At 37.5% G+C, this 27,551-nt stretch overlaps 1 protein-coding gene and 1 long non-coding RNA gene across 4 annotated transcripts; one reads left to right on the forward strand and one right to left on the reverse strand.

Annotated features, from left to right (window-relative positions):
• Nucleotides 1-2,792: 2,792 nt before the first annotated feature.
• On the reverse strand, nt 2,793-6,621 carry LOC120536303. Its single transcript, XR_005635100.1, has 2 exons — nt 5,770-6,621; nt 2,793-2,994 (listed from the first exon to the last, which is right to left on the reverse strand). It is a non-coding gene; the product is annotated as an uncharacterized LOC120536303 (long non-coding RNA).
• Nucleotides 6,622-6,869: 248 nt separating this feature from the next.
• LOC120537876 (polypyrimidine tract-binding protein 1-like) lies at nt 6,870-26,524 on the forward strand. 3 transcript variants are annotated; one of them, XM_039767123.1, is made up of 16 exons: nt 6,870-6,954; nt 8,434-8,487; nt 13,348-13,378; nt 17,300-17,363; nt 17,440-17,612; nt 17,780-17,926; nt 19,286-19,444; nt 19,528-19,638; nt 19,744-19,945; nt 20,327-20,407; nt 20,570-20,715; nt 22,038-22,071; nt 23,400-23,492; nt 25,045-25,261; nt 25,651-25,728; nt 25,880-26,524. In XM_039767123.1, exons 1-16 carry the CDS (start codon nt 6,947-6,949, stop codon nt 26,010-26,012), a joined length of 1,731 nt encoding a protein of 576 aa, XP_039623057.1. In that variant the 5' UTR covers nt 6,870-6,946; the 3' UTR covers nt 26,013-26,524. The 3 variants fall into 3 exon arrangements, with proteins under 3 accessions (XP_039623057.1, XP_039623058.1, XP_039623059.1); XM_039767124.1 differs by having other exon boundaries at nt 13,351-13,378; XM_039767125.1 differs by lacking the exons at nt 6,870-6,954; nt 13,348-13,378 and having other exon boundaries at nt 8,447-8,487.
• Nucleotides 26,525-27,551: the final 1,027 nt, after the last annotated feature.

The following is a 27,551-nucleotide window of genomic DNA, read 5'->3' on the forward strand; positions in this document are numbered from 1 at the left end:
TTGGGTTCAGAATTGGCCAAAATGAAACAACATTTACGAGAAATATGCCTGTCTGTCAGTCATTTTCTAACCTGCTCATTCCTGAACAGGGTCTCAGGGGTCTGCTCGAGCATATCCTAGCTAGCATAGGGTGCAGGGCAGGGAACACACCCTGGACAGCGTGTCAGTCCATTGCAGGGAAAACACACACATACACGCATACACACCAAGCACACCCATCTATCCATTATCCAACCCGCTATATCCTAACATAGGGTCACGGGTATCTGCTGGAGCCAATCCCAGCCAACACGGGGTGCAAGGCAGGAACAAACCCCACCATAACACCAACCACACACTATTGCTAATTTAGGATCACCAGTTTGCCTAACCTGCATGTCTTTGGACTGTGGGAGAATACCGGAGCCCCCGAAGGAAACTCATGCAGACACAAATATTGTTTTTTTTTTTTTTGGAATGATTGTTATTCCATTCATATAATGATATAAATTATCATACTGTATATTCATATGGACTATATGAGTCGACTTGTGGTAGAATACCTGGACCCACTGCAGTTTACCTACCAGACAAAGATTGAAGAGGAGGATGCAATTATCTATCTGCACCACAAGGACGGACAAAGCTGGCAGCACTGGGAGGATTATATTTTTTTTCTCTCTCCAGTACCTTCAGTACCATCCCTGTTAGAGGGTAAACTCAGAGATATGCAGGTGGATGTGCCTGTGGTGTCCTCGATAATGGAGTAACTGTCAGGCAGAACGCTGTTTGTGAGGCTCAAAGACAGTGTGAACAACCCTGGAGCACCACCTGGAACAGGCCTTTCTGCTTCTTTCTTCACTCTGTACACCTCCGACTTTAAATATAACAGCAGGTCATGTCACCTGCAGAAATTCTCAGATGATTCTGCACTTATGGCGTGTATGAGACAGAGGACAGGAATCAGATGGAGGACTTTGCGTGTGGTTGCAAAGTGAATTGTTTACATCTCAACATCAGAAAAACCAAGACTTTCACCGCAGTAAAGAGCCTCTATGTCCAATCACTATTTAAGCAGTGGATGTTTAGGTGGTGCACTACTACAAGTACTTGGGGGTCCACATCAATGACATGTTGGACTGGTCTTGTAACACAGAGGAACAATGGACAAAAGGGCAGAGCTGACTCTTCTTCCTTAGGAGACTGTGCACCTTTGATGTGGGAAGTGACATCCTTCTGTGACTCTGTGATGGCTAGTGTGGTGTGCCAGGCTGGTAACATCACTTCAAGAGAGGCATACCAAATCAACAACCTAATCAAAACGCCAAGCTCAGTTATAGGACGCACTGGAGGCTGTAGCGAAGGAGAGAATGAAAAGAAAACTGACTGCAATTATGAACAACGCTGAACATCCTGTCTCTGATACAGCAACACTAAGGACTTTCAGGCAACAAATCATTCAGCAGAAGGGTGGCAAGAAGCGTGACTGGGACTCCTTTATTCCAAATGGCAATACACCTGCCTAGTGCCTCCCTGGGACTGTGACAGCCAACTCAGAACTTTTCTTTCTTTTAAAATTTCTTTCTTTATAGTCATTCATGTGTGTGTTCAGAACAAAGTGTCTGTGTATATATTTATTTGTTTATTTACTTATCCACCTTTTAATGTATTCATTTGTTTAACAAGCTTTTGGAAAAAGCCAAATTTTCCTCCTGGGGACAAATAAAGTTCTGTCTCTCTATCTATGAATCTGAGAGATTGCCTTGAAACAGAATAATTCATATGAAAACTGCCAGTTACCGTCTTGTGAATAATTCTGCTGAAAAAGTAAGATGCAAACCACTAGTTAGCCATAAAAACAGGACGGCCAGATTGCAATTTGCAAAAAAGGACTTAAAAGAGCCCACAGAATTCTGAAAAAGGGTCCTGTAAACAGAAGAGACAAAGATGAACCAGCATCAGAGTGATTGTAAGTGCAAAGTGTGGAGATGAAAAGGAACTGTCCGAGATTCAAGCAGACCACCTCATCTGTTTAACATGATGGTGCAGGGGGTGTTATGGCCCGGGCATGTATGACTACCACAGGTCCTGGCACACTTCTCTTAACTGATGATGGAACTGCTGATGGCAGTGCCACAATTAATTCTGAGGTGTACAGAAACATCTCATCGCTCAAGTTCTAGTAAATGACTCCAAACTCATTAGACCTCGCTTCATCCTACAAGATAATGATTCAAACATACTGCTGAGGCAACACAGGAGTTTTGCAAAGCTAAAAAATGGAAAATGAGTCAAGCAGCCACTGCATATGTGACAAAGTCCTAAATATAATAAACCCACTATTACTGTGTCCCAAACATTATGGTGTTCCGAAATGGGGAGACTGTGTAGAAAAAGTGGGGTGACTAAAATTTCTGCAAATACCCTTAAATGAAAAGTCTGCAATATGCACATCAAATACGGGTCCGTGTGGAGCAGAAGGGGAAATCAAGGAAAAATGTGTCTTTATCCCAAGCATTATGGAGGGCACTGTACATGACTGATAAAATACAAGCTAAAGGAGCTGACTATTTAAACATTGAAGAAAGGTATGCTGAAAATGGAGCTTTTCATTCACATATCAATAATAAACTACACTGTAAAAAATAATGCGTTAAAATTACTTAAAAGAATAAGGCAACAAATTACAAGCAATATTTTTGAGTAGATTTAATATACTGCACAATTGAGTAAACTTATTAATTTACACAAATTTACCTAAAATAAATAAGTTTTACTACGAATGTCAATGAAAATTTTCTTTTCTTTTTTTAAACTTTCTTCAAAAAGTATATCTCAATCAAATAATGTCCCAGGAATGAGTGGTAAACGGGAAGGAAACAGAGAGTGAAAGAGTGAAAGAGTGAAATCCTGCGGCAGGTGCCGCTCTTCAAACACGTCCTGCATTTACGCCAACATATCCTCTTAAATGAATGGCGCCTTTTCACTACTTTTCAGTATGCGATAGCAAAAATCCTGAAATAAAATAGGACATAAGAAATCAAACATCCCTAAATAAATCACAGTGTTATAAATTAACCAGAAAATGCATGGCCTATGTAGAACACTAATTAAATAAGAGGTCAAACAATGCCATGACGGTTAGACAAACGTCTTTTTATGTTGTTTACAGGATGATGTTTAGGACAAACGCCATATCATTCTCAAACTTATTTCAAAGTGTCATTTTCTTTTTCTGTGTAAAATAAAAGTTTTAAACGATAAAAAAAAAAAACATACAAACATACATAACTATCCTAGAAATGTGCTTGCTTTTTAAAGCGAACCAACGAGGTAAGTTGTTAGAAAGACGCTACCTTGCCCGCCATGTTTCTCACATGAAGGGAAAGGTTTCATGAAAACAACAAATGCTTACGTCTGTAACTATATGAAATGAAATACTAGTTATTCATTACAGAATTAATATGCTTTATACTTACACATTCGTAGTAAAATAGCTCTTATTATGGATAAGCGTTACAGCTGAATGCGTTGTTGCAAAGACCAAGAAATCGATGTGAGAGGAAGGGCCGTGTCATTAAACTTAACTTAACTTAAATGTGTTCAATTCACAGTATAGTTTTTTTTTACTTAGAATAAGTTATAAGAAATGTTTACATTTTAAGAAAAATAATAAATTAACATGATTCTTAACTTTTTTATTGAATTAGAATTAAATAATCAATAAAAAGGGTAAAACCCATTTTTATTAATTAAGGTAGTGATTATTTTGCGTATAGTTAGCAATTTTTTATTATTTTTCACACATGCAAGATTTATTTTTACATTGTAAAAATCACTCATGTAAAGCAGTGATGGCCATTAGAAACACCAGTAATGCCTTGATCATATTTTTAAATTAATTTAACAGGTACTAAAATGACTTTTTATTGGCCAGTACTTAATGTGGCGGCTTTGGAGTTGCTTATAACATAACAAACAAATTAATTTTACATGAAAAAGTAACTCTTGACTAGTACAGTACATTTTAAAAGAAATTCTAGATTACTAGACATTAAGCCCATTACAATAACGGGCTCTAGAACAGTAGTGCATAAACATTAGTAGGAACAGTCTATATTAAATGGCAAGGGGCCTTGTATGTGGCTGTGATATGCATGACTGTATTGTGTGCCTTTAATTTTCTCTCTCAGTAATACTGGTTTGTATTTCCATAAAATGCCTGTAGTTTTGTCTGACAGTAATACAGTGGAACCTCGGTTCACAACCATAATTCGTTCCAAAACTCTGGTCGTAACCCGATTTGGTCATGAAACGAAGAGTAATTTCCCCCACAGGATTGTATGTAAATACAATTAATCCGTTCCAGACCGTATGAACTGTATGTAAATATATATTTTTTTATGTTTTTAAGCACAAATATAGTTAATTAAACCATAGAATGCACAGCGTAATAGTAAACTAAATGTAAAAACACTGAATGACACTAAGAAAACCTTGAACAACAGAGAAAACTAACACTGCAAGAGTTCGTGCTATAGCCTTACTACCCGCTTGCTAAAAACACTTTTTTTTAATGGGTTTTAAGCACAGGGAAAAAAATGAACATTTGAAAAATCTGTAATGTAATAAACAACCAAAAAAAGTAACATTGCAACAATGCACACACGCGCCTGTGTGTGTGTGTCTCTCTTAAGCGCGCGCCTCTGTGTCTGTGTGTGTGTCTCTCGCCTGTGTGTGTGTCTGTCTGCCTCTCTCTCGCGCGCGCCTGTGTGTCTGTCTGCCTCTCTCGCGCGCGCGCCTGTGTGTGTGTCTGTCTGTCGCGCGCACTCACCTGTGTGTATGTGTCTGTCTCACGTGCGCCTGTGTGTGTCTCACGCGCACCTGTGTGTGTGTCTGTCTGTCTGTCTGTCTTGTGCATGCCTGTGTGTGTGTGTCTGTCTCTCATGCGCACGCACCTGAGTGTGTGCCTCTCTCTCTCTGCACACACAGGAATGCAAAGGAAGAGACTGAACACGTGCCGTGTGGCCCCGCGCATGCGCACTTCACCAGAAGACACACACACTGACACCTGGACGCACACAGGGGTTTTATTAAAGAGGATAGTGGAATGTTTCATCTTAAAGGATCTAAAAGTAAACTGTCTGAATTAGTATGAGCTGCCCTAATTTGAGGTGTTGATAAGAAATGTAATCATGGATGTGGTGAGAGAGGGCATGCAGGTGATGGGTGTGACAGAGCAAGATGTAGAGGACAGGAAGATACAAAACAAGATGATCTGCTCTGGCAATCCCTAAAGGGAGCAGCCAAAAGAAGAAAAAGATAAGAAATGTAATTATTTCTTTCTCATGAGGCAGGAATACATAATAAACAAAAATAGTTATGGATATAGTGAAAGAGGACATGCAGGTGATGGGTGTAACAGAGCAAGATAGAGGACAGAAAGATATGGAAGAAGATGATCCACTGTGGCAACCCCTAACGGGAGCAGCTGAAAGAAGAAGTTGTATCAAATATTTGAAATATTCAAAAGTGTGCTTCAATTTAAATGTTTAAAGCCTATATATGTTTGATTGTAACAGAACTGTGTCAGTTTTCACCCACTGATTGAAGTCCATAGTGGGCTAGATCCCCAGTCTTTTTCTTCTTTTAGATGCTCCTGTTAGGGGTTGCCACAGTGAATCATCTTCTTCCATATCTTTCTGCCCTCTGCATCTTATTCTGTTATGAGGGCTAGATTCCCAGTAAAGGATCAACATCAAAAACAACCTGATATTATTAATCACTGACCTTGAAATAGTCTTGAACTACCCCTTATGTTTGAAACTTGTCATTTGCAACCTCCTGGAAGTTGCTCTTAAGAGGGTAGGAGAAACGTTAAAAAATACAGAATCAAAATAGTATCATCAGTGATCAGCAACCTCGAAATGGCTTAAAACGCCCCCTTACATGCTTGGCTATAATACCGATCCCCATTTTTAGGGGAAATTTTAGAGTATTTTTGATCCATCCTGTTCCATTAGGGGGTGAACCCCTGTGGGTCGGTTGATGCACAACTTCAAAGTCCTTCTGATCATTCTGAAGACACCTGTTGGTTTACTCTTAATCATAAGGGTATAATTTCTTGCATAAATATGGTACAAATATTTGGTAAATGGCTTAAAAATTAGAGGTTTTCAGGAGACAAAATTAGATTGCATAACTAGACGTCAAACACGTCGAACGGAATGTCAAATGTGGGGGGTTTCTCATTGCAGCGAAGAGGTGACGGGTTAAATAACTGAAGCGGTTTCAAACAATCCAGAAGTAATTCTTTTTAACACAATGTAAGCAGTTCATTTGATGAGAACATAACCAGATAATGTTCATACTGATATCGTATTTCGGTCAATCAAAACTGTGTTTCACTACCTAAAAAATATTCGCTCTAAATGTTTCATTGTTCATCTGGTAACAGCGCTGCCTCGTCGAATTTAAATTGCAACAATCGGTGAAGTTCTAATTATGCATTTACTTCCCGCTCCTCAAAGTTCATCTCCCGCGAACTGCGCATCCATAAACCGGTCGATAAGCTCGTGAAACTTCTTCCTCTTCGCCCTGACGCCTTCAGAACTTTGCGCAACTAACTGGCAAAACTCAGCGCTCTCAGTCAACCGTGGAAAAAAAACGAAGCCTTAGCCAATCAAATTCAACTATGCGCAAAAAAGAAACCCCGCGTGAGTGACTCTCAGGCGATCCACTCGAATGCTTCATTTCATTTTTTCCGTCGGCCTCTTTTAGATCGACGGAAATTGTAGCCAACCGGTCCTAAGGGTTCCTATACTTAGCCACGCCTGCCGACTGAGCCCGCTGGGCGTCGAGCCAATCAAACCGCGTCTCGGTTGTTCGCCGCCATTTTGTAGAGGTATAAGATAACCTAGCCAAGCAGCAGTGTCGTTGCTCTTAGCCTGCACTTCTGTATTGTGCAATGGACGGGTATGTTTGGTCTTCGTTTATTTTCTGTTGTGGGGTTTTATTTTTTAAAAAACTATTTTCCGAGTAACGGAAAAGCGTTTTAGGCAGAGTCTTAAGTTTTTCACCACGTAAGCGGACACGTGTTGATAGCATAAGAAGTATAGTGGACGTGGCGAAGTTCAGACATGAAAGAGTTTTTCAAAGTAATGAAAAAGAGAGGTTTACTGGCTTACGCTACTCAAAGCTGAAGCGCCTAGCTTAAAGTAGATACCCGGTTTGAAAAATCTTAAACAGCACCGTGGAGTGTGAAAAGGAAGATAAGCGGAATATTTTTTCACAACTTTTTTTTTGGATTCTTGCCACTTAGTTACTGTCTAAACGGCATCGTTTCGTCCGAAGACTCGCGCACTCGTGGGACTGAGAGGAGTCGCGTCTTACATTTGCCAGTGTAGTTGAGCGCGGAGTTACGCAAGCTACAAATCGAGGGTTAGTCTTTTTTTGCTTCTGGCAAGTAACTGAAAGTTGAATTTGTGTATGTGTTTTCGTGAGATTTTTGCGTTTACGGTCGTGAAATGTTACTGGGGTTAAAGATCAGACAGGTAAGTGTAGGGGGATGGGCAGGAGGAAGTTGCTTTCCGCTTCTTCGTGTCTAACCGATGATTTGAGCGCGGCTTTATTCACTTTTCCTCTAGAGATGGCCGAAAAATATTTTCAGCATGCCCCAGCACAACCTGTGAGTCACCACTACGTACTTCGAATGTTCGATTTCGTTCAGAATTTAAATATCGTGTGGCATTCACCTCCCTTCCTTTTCTGCGTTTCACATTTCACACTTTTTCCAGTCTGGATCTGTCACGCAAGCGATGCAGTTGGGCTTCTTGACGTTGGTTTCTTAAACGGTATTTCTCTTTCGCCCTTTTCCGCCGTCCGCGAGACGGCTACGTTTTTAATCTGTAACATGAGTTGAATTGGTTTCGTGAGAAGTGAATTCTTGTGCGGATTTTCCTCCCCCCTCCTTCTCTTCCGCGTTGTTATGGGGTGTGTCCAGTCTCCAGGTAGCGAGGGGGTGGGGAATGGGCTTGAATCCGATACGCTTGTTCTCCGTACGCCAGTTTAGCTGGCTTTGGTACCTTTCTCGTTTTTTCACTTTTTTTTGCCTTTTTTTTTTTTTTTTTTTAGCACGGGAGTTTTATTTCTATTTAAGTTGAGTCATACATGCTAGTCGAATATTGATTTATCTGTTAACCACCCATTTGGGGTAGGGAGTGAGTAGAACTCTTTCCGAGTTGGTGTTTTTGTTCCCAGCTCAACATTAAGTTAATGAGATGACCACCATCACACCCCCGCCTGTTTTTCGAGATCTTCAAACGATCAAAGCAGGGTTGCTGATGCTTGGGTTTGTTACTGCTGTGAACGTAGTATTGTGAAAGACAAATCGACGTCACAGACGGGCAACGAAGTAAGCTAATGACAATCCGTATTTTATGTTTTGTTTTGCAGCCGTCTAGAGACTGATTTGTATCCTATGGGATCCAGTTACACTGCTGAAATAGAGTAAGTTTCTTATTTCCATATCCTTATCCTATGTACTTTATTGTAGACCATGAAGTTGCGAAGGTTTCTTTAGGTGACCAGATGTGATCTCACCTTTAGGCTGAGTCATCTGGTATGAGGGGTTTTGTCTGGCTGAATGATTCCAAGCTGGGAAATTGTATTAGTACTGACCTAAATAAATATTTAAATAGTGGAATAAATGACTACTCCGTTTCAGGTCTGCCAGGTAATTTGAGTGTTGTATATTGTATGGCATGATACCCAAAACCTCTTAGTAGCTCATGTTTTCTTTGGTATCCATGGGCCAGACGTTTGCATAATTGGTAAAGGATGTACAGTTTTCTTACCAATGTCTCTTAGAACTTCAGTGTTTTAGGTTTTCCAATTCTGAATTTGGAGCTGTCTCTGTTAAATTTGTTACACATCCATAGATATGCATAATAGAATTAAAATTTTGTCTGTGTGATATGCTTGGTTTGTTCCATTTACTCAGTAGTACTAGAGAGTAAGCTGTTCCACTGCAACATGATTGGATAATGCAGAATACATTGTTTTATAATGGCTCCTAATACACAGGTGTATTACAAAGCAAAGTAAATTGTTCAGGTTCAAATACTTTTGAAGAAAGTGTAATCCTGTCATTGTACCAGACTGAATGGGTTTTCGTGATTCTGTCCCTTAAATGTACCTTTTTAGCCAGCAATAGAAGTCATTTTATAAAAGCCAAAAAACACTTGTTTAATGCTGCAAATTTAAGTATTATGCCATTGTTTAATATTGTAGGAGGCATTCATTAAAAATAGTCAAGACTATTTTATACTTTATTAGCCAATAAAATTTATGCTTGCTGCTTTCCCTTTTTAGTCAGTTCCTGCCACCTGAAGCTAAGATGTCAGGCCAGCGCTTAAGTGTGGGACAAGCTTCAGTTGGCAGGATTTGACTAAAAAGGGTTAAGAAATCAAGCGTTGGCCTGATGTCTTATTTTGTCAACTTTAATATCAACTTATAGTAAAATTAACATTGAGCAAATTGTATTTTTTGCACTTGGTAGGCTTGTACAAGCACAGTATTCTGCTTGGTCTTAAACCAATTTAATATCTTGTAGACACAGGCAATGGAGTGTTTATTTCTAGTTTGTAGCTGAATGATTTCTTGGTGTTGAGATGCATAAACTTAAGATTTGACAAATATTGTGTAGCTTTGTTAAATACAAACTGTGCTACCATTGTAGAGTGGAGACATTTTGGTTAATTGTGAGTCTCTATAGCAAGTCTTCACTTTAGGGATATCTTAAGTTTGTCTAAATCACTGCTAGTAAATATCTATTTTTTTTTTTTTTTTTTTTGCTGTTTGAGTTTATTTTTAGCACATTTTATTCCTGGTTATTGCTGTAAGTTGCTGCCTTTTTAGTGGGCTTTTTATATATATAACTATAGTTTATATATATATAAACTTCCTTGTAGTAGTCAAAATGGCCTCAAGTGCTTTAGATTCCTTTTCCAAGTATGGTAATGTCTCCAGACTTTTTTTTTTTTTTTTTCTGTGAATTATAGTAGTAATTGAGTGGTTGTTCCTCACTTAGAGTACTTCCTGTGTTCTGTAACAGGATGTGGCGATTTTGCTTTGGGATTTTTGAGTTTTGTCCATATCCTGTTCTCAAGCCTCCAACAGAGTGGCAGGGATGTTTTGTGTTAATCTATAAAATGTTTAAAGGAATTTCAGTTCTGCAAGATGGGTTTTTTTTTTTTCTCCATGCTTTAATACAACCTTGACGTTTTAGTGACTATTGCAGGTCCAAAGTACTAGTTAATAAATGTATTTTTAAAATACCATGCCTCCTAACATCTGTTGTCCTTGATAGCTTAGATTAATGCTGAACTCCCCCAAAACCCCCCACACTTTCCAGGGTGTGGGTGTTTTTCATTTATTACTTGCCAGATGTTCCCACTATGGACTTCGTACCAAGTTGGTGATTCGACTGTATATTTAAATAAATATTTTTGGTTACGTTTGTTATAGAATGTCTTGGCTTTTAACTGCTTTAGGTTAAAACCAAACACCAAGAAGTTGCACATTTTGGCTTTTTTTTTTTTTTTTTTGTGTGTGGTGTGCACAACCCTCTTGTTTTGGGAAATAACTCTTAAGTTTCAAGTCTTGCCAGAGCCGCTGCTTGCTGTTAAGGCAGAGTTTCACACGAATGGCTGCAAGTGTGGTGGTTGTATGAATCTTGTTACCAAAAGTTTGGTGTCAATTAGACACTTTTTTTTTTTTTTTTTTCCTCTTTCAGGTTTTAAAACTGATAGTGTTTGGGTAAAGGAAATTACATTTTAAAAGTAAAGGTGTAATGCAGAATATGTTCTATTTAGAACAGTAAATTATAAACTTCTCTGAATAAATTGCGTTCGCATAAAGTGAGGGCTACAACCTGCATGTGAGAATTTGAATCCTAAACAAAATACATCTGTTTTACGCTTGTATTGATATGTGTCACAATCGAACAGCCCTTCCTCATATTTAAATGAGGTTGTACCCATGCTGGTATCTGATTAAACAGTGTTTTGGGTTGGTAATAAAAAAAAAAAAGGGGGGTGGCGTTTTAACAAGTGGAAATTAAAAAAACGCATTTTCTGTCCACATACAACTGTCCACTCAGTTAAGCTGTGACATCTAAACCGCTTTAAGAAGTGAGTGGAGTGTCAGTTATGGCATGTGACATTGAGCTACTATCTCCTTCGTTACTGTTTGTGTGTGTATGAAATGCATATTAAAAGGGGTTTAGGGTGGGGGCACAGGGTTCAAGAGAAAATGAGAGTTCTTTGTCCATTGAGTCTAGACTTGATGATTTCGGGAAAGTTAAGTGTGAATAGGTTAAACTATTGCACCACAAGGCCTGCTGTTAATTTTTCTTGCATATTTAATTTTGCTTTTCTTGGCTGTATGCATTTTAATGTTTTTGCTATATTTAGTGTTGGGACTGTAGAGCCAAGTAGGTTTAATGAATGTGACAAATTGTATGTACTCCATGCATTAAAACACCCAGCGAGGCATTGTCTTAGTGTTCACACTCAGTGTTTAGCACCTGGTTTTAAAATGCTTAAGGAAAATGGAGTCATTTAGGTTAAGCTTAAATGCATGTGAGGTGCTGTAGTTTAAAATGTCCTACCATGTTTATAAAAATGGCAGATTATCCTGTGAACTGCCATTTGAAGTATGCTTTCCCTTGTCAAGCTGTTCTATTGCAACACCAGTTGATTTTATGAATGCTTCAGTTAAGGTTGGTTTCTGGTGCTGAACAACCCAAAAATTTTTTTTAAATGGTACAGTTTCTACCCCACTGGCTTCATTGCAATTTGGACATTATGGCTTTAGAGATCTCTAATGTAGATCTGTTAAAGTAGTGCTATGGCACGGCACTCCAGGCACACCTGAAGCAAGATTGGCTGTTTTGAGTTGTTACTTGGTTTGGAACCATTTTGATTCTGAGGTCTGAAAGATGGTATTGATATCAAAGTGAAAATTTAGTACTGATCCTACACTAGCTCTACAGTACATTCTAGTTTGACCAGTTGGTCTGCAAAATTCTCTTTGCAGCTTGATCTGTTTGAAACATACCTTGAATGGGTTGCAGTGAATTAAAGGGTATGAGTGTTGTAGCAACCAGATGTCGGGTATTGAGTACATTAAAGACCTAACGGGGCAAATTACAGTGGCTATTAACCTCTACTTCTGTCACACATTGTATGTTTGTACTCAAGCATCATGATGCTCCAACATTTCTGGACTGAAAGCCAGAAGTCTACGTGACCATCAAGTCCTTCCATGAGAACCCTAAATCCAAAAAGGACTATTTCATTTGTTAGGTAGATTGCCCAGAGGGGACTGAGCAGTCTCTTGGTCTGGAATTCCTGCAAATTTTTTTTTTTTCTGGCCATTGGACCTTTATTCTATGTTTTAATGTTGACTTATTTTTTTATTGTCTTCTATTTTTCTATTTTGTAAGGCACTTTGAGCTACTTTTTTTTTTTTTCTTTTTGTTTTTTGTATGAAAATGTGCTATATAAATGTTGTTGTGCTGTGTGGATTTAAGTTGCTGAGGAAATTGATGGTGCCAGGTTCTTCCTGCATTAGACTGTAAAGAACCAGTTGGGTGATGCAGTTTTAACTATTGGTCCTTTCAGCTTTATCAGAATGACTTGATTTTGTGATCATAAATTGACTATGAAGATGCCATAGACTCTGCCACTTGCACGTTCTTTTTTTTGGTTCTTGACACCTTATTTGGAAACTTATTTCCAATACTTAAAATATTACATTATGGAGAATTCGTGCAGATTACATTAACTTTTTGTTAGTGTGCATTTTTCTCTTGGGTACTTTATTGATTCTGCCTCCTCAGAAATGAACATGTTTTAGGTGAACTGGGATCTCAAAATTGGGTTTGTATTTTTTTTTTAGACGGCTATTAGATTAGTGTCTGGAGAATACTGTACTAAACTAGACATTTGAAGTCCCTTGCCACGAGTGTCCTTTTTGAAAACTAACTTTCTGCTATTTAATACAATTGTCAAATAGCTTTTTCTAGTTAAAACCCAAGGTGTTTATGGGATTTTTGCTGTCTTTGTTTTTAAAATTTTCAAAATCCAGTTTTGGGGTTCACATTGCATTTGAAAAAACTTGTCTGGTTACCCGAAGACTTTTGCTCTAACATTCTTTGCAGTTTCTTGTTGCACACCAGCAAAGAAGCTTCCTAGCAGCTGTATTTCTTGCACTTTACCTAATTGCTTATCCATACATCTAGTCTCCTGCTTTTTAAAATTTCTACTTTACTGCTTTCTAACCTTGCCTTCTTTTTCTTTTCAGCAGTGTCCACGATATTACAGTTGGTACAAAGGTAGGCATTTTGTTTTCTGTCTTGTTGCTATATACTTGTGTGGTTAATGCCATTCCACATCAGATTATTCTGTCATAGGGTGGTGGTGGTTTGTTCTCAGATTGTATAATGGCCTTTTACGTTTTGGTTTTTCTTGTGATTGTATCCTGAAATTCCTATGGAGTGATGCTTTAAGAGAACATGACCCTTTCTTACAATTTAATTGCAAAAACTTAACAGATCAATTTGATGTTTTTATACATATTAATGGACTGTTCTTTAACTTAATATTGATCTGTAATTGATGTAAATGTAAAATCGAACTGCTTTGGCAACGAGTGCTGCATAGATTAAATGAATGGTGCTTCACCTATCTTTGTAGCTGTACTGTCTTAAATCCTGTTAACCCTTTTGTATTTTACTGTATCTTGCAACTTTTTAAACCTATACAAAAGATGCATTAAATAAGTCTTAGGAAACACTTAAACTGAATTACTGACCTAAGATGGATGCAAAGGTTTGGATATTAACATACAGAAATTTTAACTCTTCATATCCTAATTCTACATTAAGCAGTATATGTGGCTTGTGCAAATGTTGGGTGGGTATGGGATGAATTGCAGCTAAGGGGGGGTTGGTTAAAAAGCAAAGAGTTGCCATTGGAATTTCCCCCTTAATTCTTAACTCAATTATTGGGTCGTATTGCATACAGCACATGTTTGAGAGCACAAAACATTTTTCACAGCACCAAGTTAGGGTTGAATGTCTCAAATCCAAATAATTCATTCCTCTGCATAGTCAAGTGTGATTTTTTTTTTTTTTTTGGATTGTTAATGAAATATCCAACCTCACAGCCATGACTCTACCCTTGAACCATCCATAATTTAATTCTGGCTTCTATAAATTGTTACATGGACTTTTCTCTTCCCCATATGTTTAAACAGAAATAGGTGATATATTATTGGTTTAGGGTTATTTTTCAGTGTAAGGTTTGTGATGAATTGTCATGGCCTACCTGATTTCTTACCGTGTGTTTTGACATTTTTCTGTTTCATCTAGTGCTTTAAGTCTTCTCCACCAAGACTTCAAATCTGGTTCTTCAAAAAGTCACTTGGTCACATTTGTTTGCTTGATACCTGCATTTTGAGTGGTGTGGCTTTTTTTTTTTGGTCCTTGTATGGATGAAACATTATCTGGAAAGCAGTGCTTACAGAAGTGCATATTATCAAGATGATCCTCCAGCTAAATTCAAGTCCTGTATTTTTCGAATCCTTTTCTCTCATTAATGCTTTACCATTGAGAAGGAGTTTCCAAATTTTGTCCAAATGTATTTTTCATTCTCCAGCACTTTTAAAGTTAAAAGGATATGAAGTACCAAATTCTTAATATTTTTGCATTCTAGACTACAGTTATTGGCTACATTATTTTGCAGGTTGTTCTGTAGCAATGTGTTAATTTCCCTTTGCATATTAAGTTTACCTATAGTTCTTCAACCTCATCCCAATCTCCCTCGTCTTGCCTTGATTCCAGTCTAAATGGAAGGTTAACTAATGATCTGACTACAAAACTTCCAGACTACAAGTGTTTAAAGACTTTCATAATGATTTGACTACATTTGTTTCAAGACCAATATAGGGTGCTTAAAATGGAGCTTGTGGCCAACTAGAAACATTCTGATCATATCTGCCTTAAATCCTCCCCCTGTAACTGCTTTCATACTGGAATGTGGTGTTTTTTTTTTTCTTTAATGAAACTGATGCCTCAAGAGTTTGTGCTGTTGCATTTGAAGTTTGAAATACTAGAATATAGTAAACTTCTACTTGGAGTGAAACACCATTTGACTGGGGTGTCGGAACCTTTTGTGACCTACATCACGTATGACAGTTTGTATAGCAGAAAGTTGTGTGTAAAGTGCATTTCTGTCTTTGCCTGTTGCCTTGGAAACTCTGGTTAGGTGGCTAGCAGAGAATGTGCATTCCTTTCTCCTGTTATCCTGGAGTTGGTGCAGATTTAATTTTCTGCATATGATAGGATGCGGAAGACAGGCTAGCACATGCTAGTCATGTGGTAATTGCTTATGGGCTTTATCTGCTTTTAGTATGGGGGTTTTTTCTGGAATTTTTGTATTCCCTCCCATTTTGACAGGGTTAGTTCAAAAGGTGTGTGCGGTTGGGTGGGTTTTTTTGTTTGTTTTATTGTAAAATCTGAGTTCTGCAGATGTTTGCATTTCTAGGATTTATTTATTCATGCTATAATGTTTCAACAGGGTACTCAATTGATAGAATACAATGTTATAGCAACCACAACTTTTTTTTTTTTAACATGGCTATTTATTGAACTGTATACTTGTTTCCTTTTAGCTACCAGATCAGATTTGCACATCAGATTATATTCTGCCTTTGTCACTCCACTTTCTTTCAAAAACAAATTTTAACCCAGTAAGTTTAAACACTTAGCGATGGCTAAAAACTGCATGTCTGCTACAGTTTTTGGAACCATTCTATCTTGACCTTTATTTGAGTAGTCCTTGCATGTGCACTACTCCTGCATGTCCAATTGAGTCTGTAGCTACAATACATCTCCATTTAATATATGGTAGGGGTATACAGCTTGTACCCATTTTTTTTTAAATGTTTTGGATAACTGTACTTGAGTGACTTGAGGAAAAAGAATTGCTGTAGTATGAAGAGGTCTTGCTCAGTTTCTAAATTTGTAGATTATCATGGCATTTTTCTTTAACATGTTGGGCAAATTCCAGGCAGGCAGTGCTAGTTTCCATTTTTTTTTTTTTTTAAAAAAGGTCAGAGACCAAGCAGGGGCTATTCTAATTTGGGCCATTGATTCATACATGCATAATTTGATTCTCTCTCTCTCTTCTCCCCCCAAATTTAATGCATTATCAAATTTTAGTGTATTTTGCTAAATCATAAACTGATGCATAAAGTACCATGTCAGATCCTGTAGTTCCTCAGTGTTTTTTAAGCATTTTAATTCTAAACACTATTTACAATTGACAAGTTTTGCAAAACCTGTGCCCAAACTTTTCAGCATTCATCATACATGGATTTCGGAAGTCCTATAATGCAGTATGTTAATAACCGTTTACATTGGTGATTTGATGTTTTCAAATTACTTTTCTGGATTCTTAAACTGATGTTAAGACTCTACAAGTTCACTGTCGGCTCTGCTTTTATAATACTGGGGACCTTCACACCCTTGCTGTATTTTGGCATTGTGTTGTAGCATACCTATTTTCCTTGGCAGTCAGTCCTTGTTCCTTTAGCTTTGCTTTCTGCCAAACCAAAAATTACTAAAAAATCAAGTACAGACTGCATTATAGTAGTGAATAAAATTGATGGTTCAGGGCCAGTTGCAGTGTGTTGGTTAGTGCTTGAAATATAATTGGTAATTGCCAGCCTTAAGCGCTTTCTCTCCCTGTAACCCTGAGAGTAATATGGACATTTTTTATTTATTTATTTTTTTTTTAAACTGAATAAAACCGAAGTTTAGTCTGGAGCAGTTTTGGCATCCAAGTTGCCATCTGATAACTATGTACAAGATCCTTTGTTACAGAGGTTAAATGGCAAGTTTACCATAAATAGTTTCTCCAGCACCCAACTTGACCCACACACAATTCCAAAGACTTGCATGCTTTGAGTTGGTCCCATGTGCATGGCCCTCAGATGGTAAGCATTCTGGAAAAACCTAAGCTATGGAAGGCATGTATTGTTTTATTAGGTGCTTGTCTATTAAGTCCATTTATTTCCCGGTCCATTTTCTCATTTACCTTAAGTCTAACAACTGACAGTGGGGTGTTGTCGCATTAAGCATTTCTAATTTTTTTCTGTAGGATATTTTGTTAGCATCTTGGATGTGTTTTTATATATCAGTTTTGAGTCGAATGCTAATTGGGGGGACAAATATATACTTTTGTCTCTGCAGCGGGGATCTGACGAGCTGTTTTGTGTCTCAAACGGACCCTATATCATGAGCAGTTCTGCAACAGGTGGGTATCTGTTTACTTTAGGTGGTAATTTTCTGCTCGTCCCTGATATATACTAAGTATAATTTTGTTTGTTTAGCCAATGGCAACGACAGTAAAAAGTTTAAAGGTGATAACCGAAGTCCTGGAGTGCCTTCTCGTGTAATTCACGTTCGTAAGCTTCCCAATGATGTAAATGAGGCAGAAGTAATTTCCCTTGGACTCCCTTTCGGCAAAGTTACTAATCTTCTCATGCTTAAAGGCAAAAACCAGGTTAGTAACACTAGTGTGAAATAAAGAAACAATATCCCATACAAGCACTGCAATAGGTTTAGTGTGGTTGCTAAAGTAACTTATTCTTACTTTACAAACCTGTATGTAGATTTTATTACTGTTTGTCTGCCAGAAGAAGCAAATTTGTTTAAACCTCTGCATTGCAGGCTTTCATAGAAATGAACACTGAAGAAGCAGCACAGACTATGGTCACATACTATGCCTCAGTCACTCCTGTTTTGAGGAATCATCCAATATTTATTCAGTACTCTAATCACAAGGAACTGAAGACTGATAACTCACCCAATCAGGCAGTAAGTTTTTTATGGCAATTTTTTTTTTTTCTAATAATGCATGACAGTTGGTCATGTGAAGTCCCATGTATTGAAGGATAAAAAAATTACACAATTGCATCTTGTTCTAAGAAAGCTTTTGCTAATGGACTGAAATGCTGTAAAGGGCACTAACCTTCTAAAGGTAATGTGTATGGTGACCTCATTGCTAGGTAACAAACTAAGCTTGTATATAATTAAACTCGGCATTCATGGCAAGATTAAGTTGCTAAGCAGGTGTAAAACATGTCATTATACAAACTTCTTTAGAAAGGCCAGATATGAACTTGGATTTAAGCATCTGATCAGCTTCTTGGTACATCACTGCAAAATGTCTCAAATGGTGACTATTTAGACACAACTAAGTTAATGGAGCATTACTAAAAATTAAGGTTTGTATAATTGGTTACTTGTGGACTCTCCCAAACCTTTTTTGATAGATTCAGAAATCCTTCCCCCTCCCCGGTGCTTTAATGTATCTGGACTGTCTTGAGGTATCTGTAATGAACACATAACCGAAACTGATTTCCTTTCACGCACATTGAATGTTTTGAGTTTACTTGCTGTGAACTATTTTACTTTTGTCTAGGGTGGTGCATAAGGTTTTGCTGTGGGATTAGATCAATGTTAGTCTGGTTAGATGTAGAACTGTAATCCTAGGTAGAGAACAAGTTTAAGGTTGAATATCTCCTGACACTGCATCAGGATCTTGTTTTAACTGGAGTCCATCCTCTTGGAGAATAAAATGGGTCAATATCCTAGATTTTGACTCCTGCCCGATGCTGGCAGCGAGGCATGCAACATGAGCAGGCCCTTGTATCTTAAGTATTAGGTGGTTGAGTATCTGCAGTTTTTGGTTTTCTGTGTGGCTGTGCATTTTAGTCAGTAATCCTGGTGATGTCAGTTTGAAAGTGTTCGTTAGATTGGTAATGTCATCTTTCATATGGTAAACTCCAAGTCTGTTTTACACACATTCCAACTTTAAATGCTGAAATGGTTTGCCTTCCTACTCGGTTTATTGTACAAGGCAGAGCAATAAGATTCTGGTTAATCCTTCTGAATTGAGCTCATTTTGTTGAGCATAGAATTACCAGGAAGGAATATGCTAGTAGGTGGTTTTTAAACTACACTGTACAGTTTTAAGGTATTAACTTGGTAGAACCTCTACAATGTTTTGCAGCATAGATAAACTTGACATCTAAACCACTTTTTGGGATGTGGTTGGTGTGTTTTTTTTTTAAATTCAAAATCTGGTGGGGGTAGTGTATAAATGACGTTTCAATATTTTTTTATTTATTTATTTTTTATTCCCTCCCCCCTCCCATCTTTCACCTACACCAGAGAGCACAAGCAGCTCTTCAAGCAGTAAATGCTGTTCAGACTGGGAATGTTGCCATGCAAGCTACACTAGATACTGCTGGATTAGGTGGTCAGAGCCCTGTCCTTCGCATTATTGTAGAGAATCTCTTCTACCCTGTGACACTGGATGTTCTTCACCAGGTGGGTTTTCCTAAGGTGGGCATGAGACATGTTGAGTTTTGCAATAGTTGAGCCTGTTGGTAAATTTCCAATTTCCTCTGCAGATTTTCTCAAAATTTGGAACAGTATTAAAAATTATCACATTTACCAAAAATAATCAGTTTCAAGCCCTTCTACAATATGCAGATTCCTTGGCTGCACAGCATGCTAAATTGGTGAGTTACTAGAGGGTTTTTTTTTTTTTTAAATGTGCATATTTGTATAACACTGTACAATTGGTTTAGCTTTTTTGTGAGTTTTGTGAAATTTTTTTTTTATAGTCCCTGGATGGACAAAACATCTACAATGCCTGCTGCACCTTACGCATTGATTTCTCCAAGTTGACAAGTTTGAACGTGAAGTATAACAATGATAAGAGTCGAGATTACACACGTCCTGATCTTCCAACAGGTGATAGCCAGCCTTCCATTGAACACCAGACAATGGCTGCTGCCTTTGGCAAAGAAGCCACTTTCAGACTAGGTAAACACTTTTTGTTCTTTCAGAAGTGCTGCTCCCTCAGTTTGTCTTTATGGGGGTGGAAGAGTGGTTCCCTGACAATTGTGCTACAGCTTGGGTTTTCAAAGATTTCTACAGTTTTACATTTTGTAGAGTAATACAGAGACTTCCAATCCAGTCCCCTCCAGTAGTTGACAATTTCTGCATACTACTATCGAGATGCAGATGTTGACCTGATATCCAGAGGTGGTGGTTTCCTTATTCAGAGCTGTAAGAGCTCTAATTTCTTTCCTGAGAGATTTAAACTGTTTCTGAATTTTTAACTACTTGAACGTTACATACTGTAGGTTTTCAACCATTTCCTTGTTCCACTTTCTCCAGATAATGTTTTTCATCTTTCTATAGGTGCCCCTGGCATCATATCTGCCTCCCCCTATGCCGGTGCTGCAGGTTTCCCACCTGCATTCACCATTCCTCAAGCAGCAGGTTAGTTAAATGTTAACTGTATGAGATCTTTTTATATAATGGGACTGTGTGGGGGGTGTTTTTTGTGGTGGTGCACTACAGTGATGGACATTTTTGTGGTTCAGAGAAAAGCAATTTTACTATATAATTCCGTAATTTGTTTTGTTTTCATTGTCTCTTCAGGTCTTGCCATGCCTGGTGTACCTGGAGCACTAGCTTCCCTGGGCATCCCTGGTGCAGCTGCAGCAGCTGCAGCAGCAAGTAGATTGGGCATTGCTGGCCTTGCTACTGGACATGCAGTTCTTTTGGTTAGCAATCTCAACCCAGAGGTTAGTCAATTTTCCCAAAAGTTGTATTACTGGGTACCAGAAAGCACATGAATCTCCAAGTGAATCCTTTCTCTTATGAACAGTAATGGTGCCAGTGTTTTAATGTGTTCTTTTTTTGTGTGCCTGGTATCCTTCCTTATACCTTCTATTATCTCTAGTGTTCTTGAGTAGTTTGCATTTTAAATCTTATTAGTGTAAACAAAACTCATGCCAGTTGAAGCTGGGATGGATTGATGACCAGAATCCCTTCTCCTAATGTCCTATATATATCTTCCTTGTCTGTAGCAAGACTTGGCTGTATGGGTTTTTCCTCTCTCCCCAACCACTTCTTAGACTTGGACTTGTATGTCTTGTTTGAGATTGTTTCCAAGTTGTAGAAATACTTAGGTTTTTTTTTTTTTTTTTTGTCTAGCTCTTCTGTCCTTCATCCATTATCATTTTTTGTTTATATTTTTCCTCAAGACAATATCGCTTTTTTTTTTTTTTAACCCCTCCTAACCCATACTGAACCAAATTGCCCACATGGAGAGGTTTGTAACCCTTGGATGCAGATGACACTTAGGAATCCTATAATGCTCTAATATTATCCTTATTTCAGACGTGTTTAGTTGTCTTGAATATAGTGGACATTGCACAATGTTTAGTTTTAGGCTTAATCCGTCGGTTCAAAAGATGTTCTACTAGTGGTTTGGGAGAGTTGGAATTGGAATAATCGTCGTAAAATGTATGTAAAGTTTTTCCCATAACTTTGTAATAGAAGGCGATATTGTCTTAGCTGTATTCCATGTTTATACACCTAAATGTTCCTCATAGGCTGAGAATCACCGTCTTTATTTTAACCATTTAATGGCAGGTAATCTGCAAATTGGAACACTTCATATTTCTTTGTGTATACTGACCTGTTTTTACCTCCTTTTTTTCTTTCTCTCCCTCCCCAACCCCCTTTCCTGTTTTTTATTTTTAATTTAATTAAACTTTTTAACTTGGATACTCTCTGCAAACTGACTGCACGTCCCATTTACCCACCTACCCCATCTGCTTCCTATTGTTGCAAACATGACTGTACACAAACACTACAAATTGGTTTGGATTTGAATACCAATGAAAATGGATTTTTCTCCTCCCTGTTCCACCTACCCATTCTCCCTTTATTCCCTTATAAAAAATATTAACCATCTTGAAACTTCATGATCCAACCACCGTATTCGCCATTTCCTGTGGATCTGCCTCGCTGTGGATGATATGTTCAACCTCCACTCTCCTGCCTCCGATCTTTTCCTGTCCCTTCTCCCTCCGCTGCCTTGCTCTGCTGTCCTATAAAGAGAGTTACGCCCCAATGCCTCTTTATTCTCTTCGGTATGTTATCATTAGCATCTTTTTTTATTCTTAAGTTTTGAATTCATCTTTTAATAGCTTGGTATATTGAGTGCAATTTTTTATTTTGGTTTTTGATTTGTGGACTTAAAGTTGCAGCATTCTCTATCTAAAGCAATGTTTATAAACCAGCAGTATGACTTTAATTATGGTACAGATAATGCTGCTTGGTTTACTTGCTTCAGGTAATAAGAGTTGTAACAGTTGATTTTTAGTGTACCTGTTTTTATAAACAAAGTGTACACAAGTAAATTTTAATGAGCCAATTCTGATGCAAGTAACCACATAGGTTTTTGTGGAATTGGTTTGAGTATCTTGACATGGGGTGGGGGTTTTTGTGCTGCCTCTTCTTCCCCCACCCCCACTTATAAAAAGGCATTTCTTTTGGATCATTGATACTTAAACAGTGATATTAAACTTTACAGGAATATTCATATCATTTACAAATGAGACTCCCTTTTAAATTTTTCTTTCATCTGTCTTCCAGTATATTGGATTCAGAAACTAAAGCTGTTTGTGCATGGGAATTGAGGTTTTAGGACTTCATGTGTGGGTTCCAAGTTGGAATATCCTGTTCCAAATTGAGTAAAGAAATGAAACTGCATTGCTAAGTGTGGAATGTAGTTTTAAGAGATGCTGCAACTTTTAATCACTCAAGTTTGCAAAGTTTAATTTCTTGTATTTTAAAGCTTTGAATTTGAAATGTGCATGTTTCATTGCTTTGCATGTCTACTTTTTAGTCTTCATGAATTTTTGGGTCTTTGTGGGTAGGGCCCCCTCTCTGAATCCTACTTCCTTTGCAATGAAATAGGGTCAGATCCTACACTATTGTTGGGAGGAGGATTTTTTTTTTTTTATTTCCTGCTGATTATTTTATTCTAGAATATTATAAATCTGGAAAACCAACTTTCCTTCCAAACCCTTCATTTCCAGAGTTTTGGGTTAATCTGTTAAGGTATCCCTTCATTCTCAACTAGTTCAGAATACTTGATTGCAAAATCAATTTCCCCTGACTCAATTTCTCCCCACCTCCCTTGATTTACCTCATAATGATTTTAACTTTTTTGATGGTTATCTGTGCGTGGAGAGAATCTTTGCATAATGCAGTGTTTGCCTTCAGCACTTGAGTTAGAATAGGTTTTATACTTTGGTCAGTTTTTTTTTTTTTTTAATCTGAGTTAAGCCTTTTTGTGACCTTTTTTGTTTATGCTGTCGACTGTCTGAAAAGCCTCAAGTTCTGTTAAGCTTTTGTGTTTTTTTTTTCCCCCTCCAGTCCTTTTGTAACTCATTTTTATTTTTCTTTTGCCAAGGTGTGTATGGTGATGTCATAAGAGTGAAGATCCTCTTTAATAAGAAGGAAAATGCCTTGGTGCAGATGGCCGACGCAAACCAGGCTCAGCTAGGTATGCTACACGCATGAATTGGGCTGTGTGGTATGTGTGTGTGTGTGTGTGTGTGGTTTTTTTTTTTTTTAATTAAACCCTGATTGCATTTAAATATAACGAATCCCTTCAGTAGGCTTAAGCAAGAATTGCAAGATGTGTATTTTAAATTGCTTGGCTCACTTAGGGAAGAATGGCCTTACTTGTGTCCTTGTCGCTAAACTTGGAATGAAATGTCCTCATATGGGTCTACCCAGTATGCAGATTGGTTGAGCACAGTACTCAGCAGTTCATGCAATGCACATTTCATATTGCCCAAGGTTGAAGTACATTTTAGAGTTTGGAAGCCCATGTTTAATTTCTGAAGCAAAGCTTAAGACAGTTTGCAAATCAAGAGTGCCGACAAAAGATTCTAACTCGCTAGTTTTAGTTCATGTAATCTAGGCATACCATATTAACACACTTGTGCCTCTTGATGCTCTTATCAGAGCAAGTAACTTAAGTTTTTCTAACCTTGTCTATTCTGTGTTGGCATGAGGTGTTTGTGGGTTTTTTTTGTTTAAGTGTAAGTGGGCAACTTTGCCAGACCTGCCTCTGTTATAATTAAGTTGCCCAGTAAAAATGGTGTTCTTCATGGAAAGCATTTGGAAAATGAATGCACAAGAGTCTAGTCTGGCTCCAGCGTTGCCTGTTTTAGTTATTACTATAATTTGAGAATTGAGGTGTATTGGCAAGGTACCTTTTTGCTATAGATCGGTTTAGTAGAGCATTTTTGCCAATTTTAACTTCTACAGGATGGCTCAAAATTGTTAACAATAATGGTACCGCATGTATGTAGTTTGCCATCATGTTCAACACATGTACCATATATGGCACAAACAGGTTGACACATTTCCTGTAAATGATCTTGCACATATGAAGTATGTTTTGTGAATAAATTTTCTGCCATTCAAATGTTAGCTAATTTGACTCTCCCTGTATATTGCACCTTTTGTAAGATGTGCTTATAAATAGTTTAATAAACAGAATTTTTTTTATGAAAAGGATTTTAATCGGGATTCATAAAAGATCTCTTTCAAATGTATCCATTTGAAGGTAAAGTAGAACATGTCTATCTTGTAAGATGTTTTCATCTGGTAATTTCGTTAATTCCACTTTAGTGATCCATCAATATGGTTGTTGGACATGATACACACCTAAAAGATGAAGAAATAAACAGCCAGCCTCTTTCCCTAAAATAGCATTTAGGAAGCTTTGATTTCTGAACTGTTCTATACTTGAAATCAAAGTTGCAGTTCAGTCTGATTCCTAATTATTCTAATGCTATTTGCATACGTTGTATTCTTTGAGATTGTAAATATTCTTGCATGATGGTTCACGGTTTTTTTTTTTTTTTTCTTTTCAAGCCAGGTAAGAGTTCTTAATTTTATACACAGAAACCCATTTTTGATGTCCTTTTATACTTTTAGTTTTCTTACATTTGGTTATGGGTGAAAATCCTTTGTTGGTCAATGAAAATCTGGACAGAGTGGTTTATGGGACAGATGCTTATTTGTGTGCTTCACTTCACTAGCTATGAGTCACCTTAATGGACAGAAACTCCATGGCAAGGCCATTCGAGTAACTTTGTCCAAACACCAGACTGTGCAGCTACCTAGAGAAGGTCAGGAGGACCAGGGTCTCACAAAGGACTTCAGCAATTCACCTCTTCATCGTTTTAAGAAGCCTGGATCCAAAAACTTTCAGAACATTTTTCCTCCCTCTGCAACACTCCATCTCTCTAATATTCCGTAAGTACAGTCAAACTTTGTTTTTGGTCAGTCTTAATGGAGTTCGATGGATTGTAAATTCAAACTATAGAAAATGTGTGTTCAGGAGGTTGCTGAATATATGGTCCATAGTTTTTGATCTTTAATATGTGAGATCAACATGCATGGGTTACTTGGTTTTCATTTTTTCCTTTTGTGAATAAAGAATGCCTTTAGTATAGTAGTGTTTTTTGGTTTGTGGAGTGTCCCTAGTGCTGTAAGAATTTAAATTCCTGTTTTAAGCAATTGCTCTAGGAAGGTGAAATCCTTTTAATCTGTCTAATGCATACATTTCTATAATGGTCAAAACTGATATACTTGCTTTCTACAAGATTGCACAACAAATTTAATCTTTCTGAATTTTTGACTAGGCCTTCAGTAATGGAAGAAGACCTGAAGAAATTGTTTGCAAGTACAACTGCTGTTGTCAAAGGTTTCAAGTTCTTCCAGTAAGTACAGAGTTCAATATTCTTGAGCATAGTTGTCTTTAAGTATTCAAATATTCTAGGTTTGTTAGGAACTAGGGTTTTACATCTTTTTGAATTTCTCTGAAATAACTAATTATACATTTTTTTCCCCCCCTCCCCCACACAATTTTAGGAAGGATCGAAAGATGGCATTAATCCAAATGGGCTCTGTGGAAGAAGCAATTCAGTGTTTGATAGAATTTCATAATCATGACCTTGGGGAAAATCACCACTTGAGAGTTTCCTTTTCCAAATCCACCATTTAGAAACCAGCTTTGGCAGTTATTTGACAGACGTTCTGCTCCTCATGGACAGAACTGCCAACTGGGGTCTTAATTCCATTAGACTCTGTTCCATCATTCCTTGAAATATATACAAATATATATATTTATATATATCTATAAAGCCACTTTTTCAACATGGACACCAGAGGGAGGGAAAGATTTTTTTATTTGTTTTAAGTATCAATTTTAGCTTTTTATGACCTCTTCCTTCCCTTTTCCAATTTCTGTACTTTTTTTTTTTTTTCCCATGACTGAAGTATTGGACTGAACCATAATAACTACACAATGCTGCCTGTTTCCTGTAATTTAAAAGATCACATTATGGAGTCCTACAGAACAGTGTAAGCCTACGTACAGTTAATTCTTATAGATGACCTCAAGTATACTGTGCCTTATTAAAAGCATTTCTACAGATACTGTGTATTCCCCTAGTAAGCAACACCATCTTTGTACACTACATTTAACGCAGTGTAATTAAAAGCCTAGCAGAGTAAGCCAGTATTATCTTGGTTTATGTTAATGCCTAAATGGGCTCAATAACATTTTTCCCTTTTTTACTGTGCAGAATCAGTTTGTACTTGCAGCATTTTTGATTTGGGTAAATAAGCAAGAGAGCCTGATTTTCATGGCTTATTTAGCTCCCATTTTTGATGGAAATTTAACTTTTGTAAGGGGAAGCAAGTTGAGTTGTACAGCTGGGAAGATGGCACCATCTGTATCAGTGATCTATATTTAAATTTTATAATTCATAGTCTAACTTGCTAAATTTCCCGAGAGTGCATCAGTTAGTTGCTCCATTACTTTTGTCCAAGTATGTTATGTTGTTGGAAAGTGCAATTAGTGCATTGCTGTTTAGTCTTAAATACTCCATTTTGTTATCAAGTGGTTTTTTTTTTTTTTTCCCTGAATTTATTTTATAGTACGAATATATTTAAAGCTCCCTGCTGTATATTGATTGGCAGAGGGATTCTTTGTCACATGTCAACTTAAGGTGGTCATCAAATTTGTTTGTAGTAAAATGCATCTGTTTGAGAGACCTATTGTAATATCTGCACATTTGTTAATTTGCATTTGCAAGCCACTGTTGTGCAAAAGATACAAAGCTACATCTTCAGTTTCTCTAGAAGTATACTGGCTCTTAAGATTCTGCCAGCCTCTACAAATTTCCTAGTTGCTCTTTAAACCAGTCCTTAGGCTTTGTTTTGAGTGTTACAATCTCCGTGGATGTGCCTTGTGCTGAATTCTGTAGCAGCACCTTACCCTTCCAAGACATTGTGTTGTCACTTTACCTAGATGTTCAGATTAAAGCTGTCCATTCTTGGGTCCTTGTTCGGTGTCTGATAAGGTGTTCAGCTGGCAGTTGCATGGTTTAAAAGCTCTTCTGATTGTATTAAGATGCAAGGTTGGTGTGGCTGGTTAGGCTTGCTTTGTAATGGGATTTTTTTTATACATTTGCTGTAATAAGCAAGATTAAAAGCATCTGGGTTTTATTTTCTTTTTTTCCTCCTGCTGCTATTTAAT

Source organism: Polypterus senegalus, chromosome 10 (genome assembly GCF_016835505.1).
Source record: "Polypterus senegalus isolate Bchr_013 chromosome 10, ASM1683550v1, whole genome shotgun sequence".
In the NCBI taxonomy this organism is placed as follows: Eukaryota; Metazoa; Chordata; class Cladistia; order Polypteriformes; family Polypteridae; genus Polypterus; species Polypterus senegalus.